This window comes from Mesocricetus auratus, unplaced genomic scaffold (genome assembly GCF_017639785.1).
Source record: "Mesocricetus auratus isolate SY011 unplaced genomic scaffold, BCM_Maur_2.0 Super-Scaffold_100013, whole genome shotgun sequence".
Taxonomy (NCBI): Eukaryota; Metazoa; Chordata; class Mammalia; order Rodentia; family Cricetidae; genus Mesocricetus; species Mesocricetus auratus.
This window is the reverse complement of record NW_024429196.1, coordinates 17,092,665-17,107,124: the sequence shown is the minus strand read 5'-3', so window position 1 is coordinate 17,107,124 and position 14,460 is coordinate 17,092,665. Positions and strand designations below refer to the sequence as shown.

General features: G+C 37.4%; 1 protein-coding gene across 1 annotated transcript in view; it reads left to right on the top strand.

Annotated features, from left to right (window-relative positions):
- Plxdc2 (plexin domain containing 2) overlaps positions 1-14,460 on the top strand; it is a 388,489-nt gene that overhangs the window by 327,537 nt on the left and 46,492 nt on the right. Inside the window, exons 10-11 of the mRNA XM_040755447.1 lie at positions 8,337-8,403; positions 14,312-14,459. Coding sequence (XP_040611381.1) covers positions 8,337-8,403; positions 14,312-14,459 — 215 coding nt within the window. The remainder of the gene's footprint in view (positions 1-8,336; positions 8,404-14,311; position 14,460) is intronic.

Below are 14,460 nucleotides of genomic sequence, written 5' to 3'. Positions count from 1 at the left end.
ACTAGGGATAAATCTTGGTCCCACTGCCAGTGGCTCCACATACTGCCCAAGCCACAGAACTGTCGTCTACATCCAGAGGCCTAATTAGGCCCTTTGCAGGTTCTCCAGATGTCAGTTCAGGGTCAGTGAGCTGTCACTAGCTAGCTCAGCTGTCTGTGTTTCCGAATCATGGTCTTGATCCCCCACTTGTCATATAATCCCTCCTACCTCTCTTCTATTGAACTTTGGGAGCTCCACCCAGTGCTTAGCTGTGGGTCTCAGCACCTGCTTCCATCAGTTACTATAATGACAATTAGGGTGGTCAGAGTCTGATAACAGGGGAAGGACCGTTCAGCCTTCTCCATTATTGCTGGAAGTCTTAGCAGGGGTCATCCTTATGGATTCCTGGAAGTTTCCTTAGCACCAGATTTCTCTCTAACCCCATAATGTCTCCCTCTTTGGCTCTCCCTTTCTGTCCCTCCCCCGACTCAACCATCCCATTCCCTCATGTTCTCCTACCCCCTTGACCCGTCTCTCCTCATTCTATGTGTGTTTCTGTGTGCATGCCACAGGTTGATGCCAGGTTTCTTCCTCAGGAGTTTTCCGCCTTGCATTTTAGAGACAGGGATTTTCACTGAACCTGGAGTTCACTGCTTAGCTAGACTAGACTAGAGTTCACTGCTCAGCTAGACCTGCCAGGAATTCACTGTTAAGCTAGACTGCCTGAGCAGTGAACTCTGGTGATCTGCCTGTCTCTGTTCCCATCTCCTTGGAGTAATCCATTTTGACAAAGCATGATGATTTCTGAAAAGCCTTACTTTACATTTGTAACATATTCTTATGCAATTGATTACCTAGCTGAAATCCACTGAGAATTTCATCACTATTTCTCTCTCTACTGATTTAAAAAAGAAAGGAAAAATAAAAAGTAAACTCAATATCCAAGCAAGGGACTTGGCCTTATAAAATTATGGAAGACAGGATTCTTTGTAAAGCAGGATCTTGTACTCATTATGCAAACTTGCATCATTTACCCACTAAGCATCTGTTTCACCAGGAGAAGCAGTGCTTCTGAATTCAATGGAGAGCAGAGGTTCATGTTAAAATTATCAATGAAAACAATATTGCAGTCTTTTTCTCAGGTTATTTTCTTCCAATAGATTTTTAACCGTTTCCTAATGAGAAAATGTTTCCTTCTTGTGTACCTCCTAAGCAGTACTCACACAGTTTTAGTGATGCCATAAAACAAATAATTTAATTTAATATATAACCTAAATCAAACAGTCCCAATTGCATTGATGTAAACATGCTAGAAGTTAAAACATCTGTTTGTCTTCTCTGATTTCTTTGCTCTAATCGGGGATTAGTGGATCACTGCATGTAAGACCGACTTTGTTTGCTTGTATACTGATTTGAAACCCATTTCAATGAGCTCTCACATGGTCATCATTCCCTCAAGCCCCTGAAAAGTAGAAATTGAGATCATTTTGCCAACATTAGCGGTGGCTTTTGACCAGAGTGGTTTCTGAAAGGATTAACCTAATATCCAGATAAGCCTGAGTATTGGTTCATTCCTGGTGTTAATTCTTGCCTGCTGTGAAACTGAAAGTCCTTAGCAGGGAACTTGGGAATAAGAGTTCCAGCATGAAAAGTCGATTGTGAAAATCTTTTTTTCCCTTGTGGAAAAACATATCAATGAAAAATAAATTACCAAGTGACAGGTTTCTTTAACAATTCTTTAGAGGACATGAATAGTGTAGATTTATGACATAGCAGAATGGGAAGGATAAATAATCTTGATGTTGGCAAATATATATTAGAGTTACTATATATTCAAGACCTGGAAAAGATTGAGCCGCTAATGTGTGATATCTGTATCTATATGTGTTTGTATGACCCGTGTATGAATGACATCATCACAGATATCTGTATCTATATGTGTGTGTATGCACCATGCATGAATAACATCATCACAGATATCCAGTATCAGGTGATTTCATCCCTCTTTTCTATTGAAATTCTCACTTAGAGAAACTTTTCTGAATTCTGTGCAGAATTATATTTATTTACATTGAATTGTAATTTTGAGCTACAATTAACATCAAGAGCTTAATTCAAAGAAAATATATAGGGATTTGGAAAGGGAAGGGGAAAAAGGGATAAGAAAGAGCAATAGAGGAGCTGAATATGGTCACAGTACACACATGTGTATGGGAAGGTAACAACCCTGATGCTATACAATTAACAATGCATCTAAAAATATAAGTCACATTCTTATAGCATACTGCACATCCCTATAACACAAGGTAAAATTTCATAACTTGTCCTGCAGTATTGTCTGCCTACTAATTTGCTAATAGATTCCTCTATTATTATGTCTGTCCCAGAGATGTGTGCCATGTGTGTTTTAAGCATCATGTTTGCAGAGTTAAGAAGATATTTCAGGGATGAAAATTTTAATACCATATTTAAGCCAATTAAGAAAACAAGTGCACCTGTATTCAAAATGTCATATCATTCATTTGGCTAAATTTTATTTAAAATTTTTGATGGTAAAGATCAACATTTGAAATTTAATGATCTGCTTTCCATGCTTAAACATTCTAAGATTTTAAACGAATATTTCCCATCACTTACCAACCACAACATTCTACTTATTGTTTACCTTACCTGTGAGAGTCTGTTAGAAACAAAATCACGGTGTTTCAACTCATCTAAACTGCTTCAGCTTCCCTAATGTTTGCATTAATACTTGATTTCCAGCAACAGTATAGACTCCCCTTGCAAACTGAAACTATGTTTTAGTGAGATAAACAAGAAGTATGATGAGGATATGCTCAATCTCTTGCTTTGATACATTATGTAAGCAAAAAGAACATTGTTTTCTGAACTGCCTTGCGGGTAGAGTACTTTTAGCATGGCTTGAAAGAACCATTTAAATCAATGCCTCATTGATATTGAGTGAAGTGGGGAGCAATTTGAAACGTAGCCCTCTAGCAGCCCAGAAGTAGATGGTGCTAAGAGGAAAGAAATTTGGATATACTAACACTGGTAACAGTTGCTTAAGGTTCCTTAAAATGGATATTGGAAGACTATTTTCTAAACTGTGTAGTCTCTATTTCCAAACAGTGAAGAAACCTGGGACCATTTGCAAGAGAAACTTGGATTTCTCTCACAAGTGTCTATGGTGCTAATTCCCACATGTGATAAGGATTTTATACAATTCATTACATACTGTATAAAATGTGCATTCCACAGTAATGTGATACAAAGGATACATTCTTGAATACTTTATCAGTTTTGCCTGTGAAAGGAAATTCTGCTCATGGGTGTCTGCTTTCCTGATTGCCTACCACCTGGATATCACTCAAGTATTGAAAACAGTGTTTTCCAAATCATTACCATAAAAAGCAAGTCTTTTAAAATCAAGTCTTTTACTTTTTATGATTATTTCATGTTTCCCTCTTATTTTATAGATGGGGAAATAAACTTGGAAAAGAAAATAACATAGATGAGAAAAACAGTACTGGGGTATTTGCAGTAAAAGCCACTATTAAAGTTAATAGGGTATTGCATAGTTTTAAATGATTAGGAAAGTACATTTGAAATGTTTCTATCTAAAATTTAACTATTTGAGGTGATAGTTAAATATGTTAGTTAATTTAACTGAATTAATCCATATTGTAATATTACTTCATTTCAAATGAATATACACATCGTGTGTGTGTGTGTGTGTGTGTGTGTGTGTGTGTGTCTGAATGATTGAAGTAAAAATGTAGAATATCCTAGTTGTTTTTAGTACTTAAGTCATATCTTGGTAGTGAACATGCAGGGAAAAAAGGCAACAACTGAAGAAAAACAAATTCCAATTGTCACAATCTAACAGAATCTTTTCTTTTTTAACTAAGGGAAATTGTGGCATGGAGAAATGACTCTGTGGTTAAGAGTGCTTGCTGCTCTTGGGGAGAATCCAAGTTTTGTCCCCAGCATTTAAGGCAGGAAACTCAGAATTGCTTGTAACTCCAGCTACTCCAGCTCCAGCTCCAGGGAGACTTGACAACTCTGATCTTCACAGTCACTTATATCCACCAAATGTGCACGCACACACACACACGCAAACACACACACACACACGCAAACACACACACATAAATAAATCTTGAAGGAAATAGAGAAGAAAACAGCTGTGACAAAAGTTCTAATTCAAGCACCTTACTTTGAATCATTTTTCTCAAAAGTCTTGCATGATAAACTTGAACACAGCCAGTTGTAACATAGATTCTTGTACTCAGTACTGGGCCCTCTGTGGAGAACATGCTGACAGTGCTGATGGAAGACGGATATGTCTCTGAGCAGAGGAAGGGCTTTTTGGATCGACTAAATGGGTGTTCCAGACCTCTGCATTGTGAAAGAGCATAGCAATAGCAGCCAAGGACAAGCCATTTGCTTCTGTTGGATGTAATGAGGACAAGGGCAGGGCGTTTTAGGTGGATTGTAGAAGTAGGCATTGGTCCTGGTCACAGTCTACAGGAAAGCAGTCGTTTCTGAATAGTTGGTGTTATAAGAGTGATAAGGGGGATGCTTGCTTACATTGAAAATTACTGAGATCCAGTTGCCGGAGAATCTTGCTCAATTCACTCTGTTAGCAGGTATCACTGATTAATGTTGTTAAAAAGTTGGAAAATCAACATATTAGGAAGATATACAATGGCCAGAATTGCTCTTTGTAGGATTGTGCTGAGGAGGTGTGGTTTAAAAAGCATCTCCATGGATACAGGAAAATATTCCCCAAAGTGCTTTCTTTTTATTTTCATAGTGTTTAGAAGTAATATAAATTTACATGGCACACATGAATTTGTGCTGACCGATTACTGTTGGATACTGTTTGGATCAGTAAATTTAAAACAAAATCATGAAAGAAAACCTCAGGTTTGTTCTTTTTCCATCAAGGTATGCATGTGTGTACGTATGTATCATGAATATGCAGGTGCACATGGATGCACATATGGGTATAGAGACAAGAGGTTGGTGCTTATGTCTTCATTAATCATTCTTTTACTATTTCAATGATGACCTAATAGATTCATCTAGAAAAGCCAGTCACCAAGCCACAGGTACTGTTTTTAGTGATGAAATAATAGCTTTTGAGTGGACATACAGCAAAACAGACAACTGAAGAAAATTGAATTTGTCATAATACAATAAACATTAAAAATAAACAAATGTGCATAAGGCAAACCATAGTCTGTGTCCTTCAGTTTAATCATGTTTTCTACTGGTGTCCATGGGCCCGTCTAACCCAATCTCTGCTTCCCTGGCACAGTGATTAAGGACTCATCTTGCTTTGCCTCACTGTTTTCCATAAGTGCTGGATACCTTAACCCAGGTCCTCACACTTGAGTGGAAATTCTTAACTCACTGCCTACTTCCCTGGTCCTGGTTTTGCCCATTTCCAAAGCAAATTATACTTGCTTTGTCATCTTTAGTCCCTCCCACGCCCCATAACACTACAGAAAAATTACTAGGAATTGAATTGTGAATAAATAAACAAGTGAGTTACTTAGAAAATTGACTTCAAATAGAACTTAATTTCACACAATATAACTCGAGGATTGTTTAATAAATCAAGGAAACTGCATTCTGATTTTTCCTTGGAAATTTAATAAATTAAGTGACTAATTTTTCTAAGATCCTAGCCAGTGACACAATTGTAAGATTTGGTACAAGTTTATTATAAGTTGTAAATAAGCATATCCAAGTGGTAATTTTAAGTGAGAGTATACGTAAGCTAACTATATTTAAATTTATCTGTTCCATTTATAACCAGTGGTCAAGTGACTCCTCAATTATTTTTATAGAGCTAGCATATTCACACTTACCAAAAGTATCAACACATTCTTTAATATTTAAACAGACGAGAGATAAAAAGAAGACACAACAGTCAGCTCACTAGCCCAGAAATAAATAGGCACCACATCCCACAGGGTCACTGAGCAACAGCAAGAGCTACAGCCACATGGAGATCCACAGCAACAGGATGCCAAAGCTCACATGTACATTTATGCCACCCTTGAGCTTGTTCAATGCAGGTGATTGCTGTAACACAGCCAGACTTCAGTGAGTAAACGTTTCACTGGATCATTTTGGAGGAAATGGTAATTATGGTCTGTCTTGTTGAAAGGAAAGTTGTTTTCACATTCCATTGGAATTAAAGTATACTCTGTCAGGCAAAGCCTTGTTTCTGCTGAGGATTCTTAGAAAAACCCATTATGTGAGCTCATTGCAAAATAAATAAAGAGCAAAAGTAGGGTTGCAAATTAAAACCATAAGTAGTATGAAAATTATTAAATAAGAATTGGATGACATATTTGTTTTGCTAGAGAGATAAATTCCTATTAGATTAAAATATATCACTACATTCTTTAAATATATATTCAATTATTAAAATTAATGGGAAATATAAATATCCTTAATACCAATAGACTATCAAAACTAATTTGAATTTCTATAAAAATGATTATAAGTATTGGATACATTAGATGTAATCAGTATAAAACTCTGACTTAAATCTAAAATGATCTCAATCAAGTTTAGCCATTAAGTCATGTGTAAATTGGGCTGGGTAGATGATTCATTGGGTAAGAACATTGGCTACAAAAGTTTAAGGGTCTGAGTTCAAATCCCCAAAATTCTTGACAAAAACTGGTTGTAGTCACTTATCTGCCTGTACCCTAGTGCTTTGGGAGGTTGGAGGTTGAGATTTCTGGGGCTTGATGGCCACCAGCCTAGTTACAGGTTCAGTGAGAAGTTTTGAATGGAATAAAACACAGAGTGATAGAACAGGACACCGGACATCCTACTCTAGCCCCTGTGTGACTGAGACATGCACACCCAGAAAGAAGTACACATGGACATATACTACATACATATGCCAGACATGCACTCATACACACAAAAAAAATAAAAGTTAAATTATTTTAAAAAGGCAAAGTAACTGTATGAAGAAGAAAAAATGAAGAATAAAAAGTTGGTCACAGCACTTATGAAGCTTCACTGGGTCATTCTCTGGGTTAAAACTGCTGGGTCTTGAAAATGAATGTGTTGTAAAGGATAGATGATATAGACAGAATGTATTCCAGTTGAAGGAAAGAATCTGAACAAGATTTCGTTGATGAGGCACTTGCCAAATCAAAATTTTTGGAGTGATGTAATCATGCATAGCTGAATATTTTCCCAAAACACACTCAAGATCACTGGAGAGACTCACATGGCACAGAAAAGCTGTTATGCTCAAGGTTGCCATTTATTATAAGGAAGGGAAATGAATTAAAAGTAGGATTAGGAAAAGAGTCATAGGACATAGCCAAGCAGACCTGGTGAGACAAGGACTAGCTTCTAGCCCTGCTTTTTTGGCAGAAATGTGTGACCATACAAGTGTTGTCAACCAAGGAGCTCACTTTGCTTTCATTTCTAGGGTTCTCCTTGAGGATCAGTCCTGCAGTGATGGAATATTCCTGCCATTAATCTTATTTGTGACTAAGCTTCAGGTCTCCAGGAGTCAATCTATTCAGAATGGACCCAGGGGTCTATCCTGGAATAAATTCTGACATTCAAAATAAGTCATGCTGTCACCATAATTTATCCTGTATAGCTCAGGAATCAAGATCACCCCTTTATCAAGCAGGTGTTACCAGGGTTTAAAGCAGTGGTTCTCAACTATGGGCTGCAACCCCTTTGTGGGTCAAATGACCCTTTTACAAGGACAGTAGATAAATTGCAGTTATGACGTAGCCACGAAAATAAAGTTATATTTGGGGGTCACCATGACATGAGGAACTGTATTAAAGTGTTGCAGCATTAGGAAGGCTGAGAACACCTGGTTTAAATGTTATGTCTTGGAAGCTGTTTCAAGACTTCAAAACCTCTGAGTTTAATACACAATCAAGAGTTTATTAGATGAGGATACATAAATAAATAAACAAATCTTTTTAAATGATTTTAAGGTGATTTGTGTGCATTTATTGTAGTGATTAACTAGGACAATGAGGAAAATAAATCCAACATTATATAATAGTGAATTGTTTATTATGCTTAGAGTTATATCAGCAGTGTGTAGTGTGGTAGCCTCAGGGGAGTGATGTTTGGCTCTATATGATGCTGACAATGGAACAGTGAATGAGTAAGTTAAGTCACTCAGCAAACTGTACACTGTGTCTAAAGTACTCAGTTCAGCTGAAGAAAGCTGATGCTGCACTAAGCTGGAAATCTGGAACCTGCCTTTTACCAGTATTTCCTTCTGTTTCCCTCCTTACATGCTATGCTTCCTCTCTTCAACTGCAATGGAATCTTCTCTGAAGATGCTCCAGTGGATTTGATCGCCATCGGCAGGACTGGGTGGATAGTGGATGCCCAGAAGAAGTACAGGTGCGTTCTATCGTAAAGCACTGGGAACAATTTTATGCAACTTGTGACACTGAAACTTAATTAGAATGGTACCTAATTTAGTTGCTTAAAAACCAAAATATTGAGTCGAGTATTGGTGGTGCATGCCTTTAATCCCAGCACTTGGGAGGCAGAGGCAAGCAGATCTCTGTGAGTTCGAGGCCAGCCTGGGCTACAGAGTGAGTTCTAGGACAGCCTCCAAAACAATACAGAGAAATCCTGTCTCAAAAAATCAAAAAAAAAAAAGCAAGAAAATCAAGACATTGAAAGTGTATGCCAAGCATTGGGACTAATGTCTTGCATATTACCACAGTTTTTTTCTTACCCATCCTCTGAAGAGATAATGTTATCGTCATCTTGAAAAGAAGGGATAAAAGAATATGGGATTGAAGTGGATATGAAACCCAAAGGATTAGGTACCTATATAGGAAACCAGAGATCCAGGATTTGAACTTGGATGGACAAAAGACAGATTTCCTAAATGTTTGTTCTTTTTGTCACTTAAGTATTCAGTGCTTCTCTTTTAATCTCAAATAGCAAAATAATGGTATGAGGGGAAAGATTAATTGTAATGAGCTGGTGTGCTGTAACAAATGGGAAATGGTATAACAGTAGGTTAATGTAATTATCAATTTTTTTACAAGAAAGTCATTTTAACCTGTATGAAGTTTCCCTGAATCTTACTGCCAGTCATTTCAAAGTCCCCTAAGTTTTGTGATGTTAATTAGGTATTTCTTGTCCCTTATTAAATATGAATATCTGTTTGGTTGTAGTTCTCCACATGTATGTTATGCTCGCAATGGCCAGAAGAGGGCAAAATGCCCCTTCATCAGGAGATGGAGTTACAGGGACTAGTGAACCACCTGATGTGGGTGCTGGGATCCAAGCTTCAGTGTGCACTCTTAACCACTGAGCCATCTCTCTAGATCCCTCCTTTGCTAAGTTTTAAAGAATAAATTATAATGACAATTAACAATGACACAAATTTTTCATCTAGTGAATCTAGTCAAGCCACAGGGCTGCGGTAGTAACCACTAGGACAATGGTGGGTTACTTTTTGAAGATACACTTGAGGTTAGCAGACTCACAGAGATCTTGAGAAATACAGCCTTGATAATATTGTGGGGCTCAGAATTCACCTCAGTGAACAGTTGCTTTGCATGTATGAGGCCCTCAGTCAAATTCCAGTATCACAGAATAAATTTTAAGATTAATAAATAAAAAGGACACTCTTGAAAGTCAACATGGAATATCCATATAATCCTAGCATACAGGAGGGTGTGAATTTGAGGCTAACCTAAGATAAATGGCGAAACTCAGTGTCAAAAGTCCTACCAACCAACCAGCCAATATTGTTGAGCTTTTAAGTGCACTATTGGTATGGAAACTTTAATCTGATTTTTGGAATTCACTTGGGCAATTAGAGTGTTTTACATGAATCATCATCTCAATTACCTGGCACAGTTCCAAAGAAAATACATTTATAAACCCATAATGTTTTCACATCCTTGTTTTGTTGATTGTCTTAGTTAGGCATTCTGTTGCTGCAGTGAAACATATAACTTGGAATGAAAGACTTTATTTCCATATGACTAAGCATTACTGAAAGAAGTCAGGACAGGAATCCAAACAGGGAAGAAAACTGGAGGCTGGAACTGATACAGACACCATGGAGAGATGCTGTTAATTGGCTTGCTCCCATGGCTGCTCAACCTCCTTGCTTAGAGAACCCAGGATCACCAGCCCAGGGATGGCACCTCCCACAATGGAATAGGTCCTCCCTGACCAATCATGAATCATAATTAAGAAAATGCCCAACAGTAGGATCTTATGGATGCATTTTCTCAGTTGAGGTTCCCTCCTTCCAGATAATTCTAGCTTGTGTTCCAGGTTGACACATGTAATCAATTTTTTTTCTCAAAAGATACTTGAAATGAATGTTCATAATTGTGTATAGATACAGAATATGATCCAGATATTTTAGCTTTCTTGCTCCAGAGTACTCCCCTGATAAACCATACAAGGCAGGGAAAAGTCTCCTGAGTACAATGGTGGATAGTTCACCATGCTCTGTGGACTGTGATAGCATGAAAGAAGGTCAGGATCTAATGCACTCTGTAATAATTTATGTTTCCTGTTTCCTGTAACTAAATACTCCACATCACTAGCTTTGTGGTAAGCAAGCCTTGCTTCACAGGTAAGCACACAAGTTCATCAACTCAGTCCACTTTCCTTGCATACGATGTGGGTGCAACATTCTCTAATGTGTAGGATAGTGAGCTTCAAAAATGAAGAAATGACAACTACAGAAACTGACACAGATAAGTTGAAAAACAAAAATGCTTCTTGGTGATGAGTCAAATCTGAGCAGTTGTGCTTTTAACAGGGGAAAGCAGCATACAATACTGGCAGTAAACATGCTCTTGGTCATTCACAGTGCAATCACATGTACTCATGTTCATATTGTACTTCAGAATTGCAGTAGTCTTATTAAAATGTTGCAGGTTTTTTGACGAATATGTAAAATAGTTTCTTTGCACTCACTTCCATTAAACAAACTAATTCTTTAATAACTTCCACTATCACAGGGGTCCCCACATTAGTCTAAATGACACACAGCTCTTGCCAGGACTATCCTGTCGGCTGTCATATTGGCCTCTCTGATTCGCAGCCTACAGCCATAGTATTTCTTCCTACACAATATGTAGATATTATACCTCTGACTAAGAAATTCACCATGTTGCTCGTGATGTTCTACTTCACTGAATCAAGTGAGGTGGAAACTTATGCTGCATATTGAATACATTTCACAATGTACATAGCAGGAGCTCCTGAGTTTTACAGCCGTGTGTTTTGCTTAAAATTTCTTTTGATGTGTGTGTGTCGGTAGGTGGGTGAGGGTTTTGCCTGCATCATTTGCTATGTGAGTGAATTGCCAGAAAAGGGCATCAAATCCCCTGGAATTGAAGTTATAGATGATTGTGAGCCACCACATGGGTGATAGGAATTGAATCTGGGTCCTCTGGAAGAACAGTCAGTGCTCTTAATTACTGATCCATACTTTTAGCCTCTACTCTCAATATTTTTTAAATTTATTCCTCTATGTATTTTAATCCTTGCCATTCACATTAAAGTCTTCATTATAGTATGAGCCGTGTTGGCACTTTTGTTTCCCAATTTTACTTTAGTTTCAGTTGTATGTGCAAGTTGCTCATTGGTTTTGCTCTCCGTCAGACTCTTTTTGTTTGCTTTTCTTTTCATTTCCTGTAATTAGAAATGTGCATTTATTTCATTTTAGTCTGTGGGAATTCCCGGGTAGATTGTGTCTTGCCAGAGAGAGTTTGTCTATAAGACTCGTGGATTTCAAGATACCCCTGGTTCTGCCTTCACAGGAGGAAAACTGTTTATATTTCTCTCCCCATCTACTGATTATTCAAGATTGGTCTCCTTTAAGCAAAATTTGCATTGGCAGTTGTTCCTCCAGACCAACTCTATTTTTTATATTTGTGCTTTTAAATGCTACTTAATGTATTTTGTTCCTATTGTACATATAGACTTTATTTTGCAAAGAAGAATATAAAGATAATTAAAAAACATGTTTAGAGATTTTCTTTATGTCTTGAAAATACTAATACTGTTTTGCTTTTAAATTTGCATTATATATAACCATCTTCTTTTGTAACTGCAAAAACAAACCAAATCCAAGATTTTACCTTTAATACAAAGATGTTTAATAATAACTACTCATAGAGAACAACAGAAAAAAATCCATTCCAGACTTATTTTGAAATGTCTGGGATATCCATATGCATATGGCCTTTCAATAGATGAATGTTTGAGCATGGCTTTTAAGAGAAGAATGTCAGCCAGGCATGGTGACACATGCCTTCAGTCTAAGCACTCAGGAAGCAGAGACAGGTGGATATCTGTGTGTTTGAGGTCATTCTGGTCCAATATTGAGATATAGAACAGCTGGATCTGACAGAGAAAACCTGTTTCAAAAAAGAAAGAAGAAAGAAAGACAGAAAGAAAGAAAGAAAGAAAGAAAGAAAGAAAGAAAGAAAGAAAGGGATAAAAGAAAGTCAACATGAGATACAGATTTGTAAACACCCAATATCAAGATGTTAAGTGCAGTCCTGGGTGTAGAGATAGAAGTGCACAAGAAAGCACAGAGTGAAATGGGGGATCAAGAAATACACCTAAGAATTCCAAAACTAATGGGAGGAAGAATGACAAGGAAGCAAGGGACACTAAGATAGGAGCCGGGAGATAAATGAATATGTGTCACTGAAACCAAGAGTGGGCATCTGTGTTCACTTATGTGAATTAGCCATTAATTTCCATTGGGGGATTTAGTAACTATGGAGATACATGAAAACACTGATAGGAGAAATCCCAAGTTGGACATAGAACAGTAGAATTGTAACGAAGTAGAAAAAATAGGCGCCTGAGATGACCAACATACACTAGACTGTTAGGAAGTCCAAATATGAATGGATGGCATAGTAGAATAATGCAATGCCAGGATTATTGTGGAGCAACTGGAGCATAGCGTGTAAGATTAGGCATGTTTACGCATGTTTGACTGTTAGCAGTAACAAGTCACCAGAGAATTACAAAGGACTCACGCTAAAATGACAAAATTTTACTCATATACCAAGTTCACAAAACCCAAGGGAGTGGACTGCGTTGAATGCACCTGGAGAGAATATTAAAAAAATGGTGACTTCCCTCTGAAATAGAAGGAAAGGGGAAATATTCAGGAAGAAACAGGTAAGATTTGTAAAGAAATCCTACTGATGGTCCCTTTCATCAAGGAAATAAAAGGTAAACCCAAGGCAAAACAGCAAGAATCACTCTGGGATTGTAGTTGCTAAGTAGAATGAAGGAACTGGTCCCATGGCCTTTGAGCATGTGATTGTCCAAATACAAAATCATTTTCAAGCACCTTTGATTTTCTGAATGAGAATGCTGAATAGTTTGTGGGGTTTCCAAAGGGCATGATTGTCCTGTCCTGTCCTGTCCTGTCTGCCTTTGGCGTGGGCAAGGTTAAGGAAGATCTGCTTTGTGCAGGATTGGGCATTTTCTGAAAAGGTGATTACAAATACTACATATTTGAAGATATTGAAAAGTTAGGTGGAGGTGATGGAAAAATAGGAGATTAAGAAGAGCAATTATTGTGAGTTCAAGGGAGAAGAATTTCAGTGGAGAGATATACAAATGGAATGAAATAAGATACATGAGCTATGAGAGCTGTTCTAGAGACTTCTGTCATAGTTAAAGGGAGCTTTGGACCTTTGGAGTTGAGAAGATAAAGGAATTATGTTTCTCCCTGGTATCTTCTGTTTAACCCTGGTGGGGAGAATTAGGCTGTGTTTAAATGAGGGCTTTATCTATGTGGTTTTTGATATTTCATAAGAGCAAATGAAATTTCAAATTTCTGTTCAACCTGGAGAAGACTAATTTTGAGGACACTAAAGAGCCTGGAACAATGAGGAAATGTTTAAGATGTAGTATCTCCACTTTGTCTATCCAAGTAGGTGTTAAACCTTTCCTATAGGAACAAACTTTTCTTCTAACTTTAATTTCTTTTACCTTTTGATATTAGATATTTCATAGATATACCTATCAAATAAACAAAGGCAAGATAAAGAATAATGCAAAAAGTAAAACAGATGAAAATGATTCCAAATATCTAAAAAATCAGTGAAAAAAATTGGTGTAATTTGTTACATGCTCCCTCTCTTATCTTAAATTCTTTGTAAATTAGCAAAATAAATAACCTGACACAAAAATAATTTTCTGTTTTTGTGCTTTATAGTCCAATTTCATAAGTTAAGAAGACACAAATCTCCAGCCTACTGATTTTCACCTCTGTGTCTCCTACTAGTCAAAAGAGAAAATGTGTGACGGCACAGAGCCAGCGGGCACTTCTCAAACCACCACGACGTCACACACAACCACCATGCAATTCAGGGTCCTGACTACCACCAGGAGAGCCGTGACGTCACAGATGCCCACCAGCCTGCCCACAGAAGG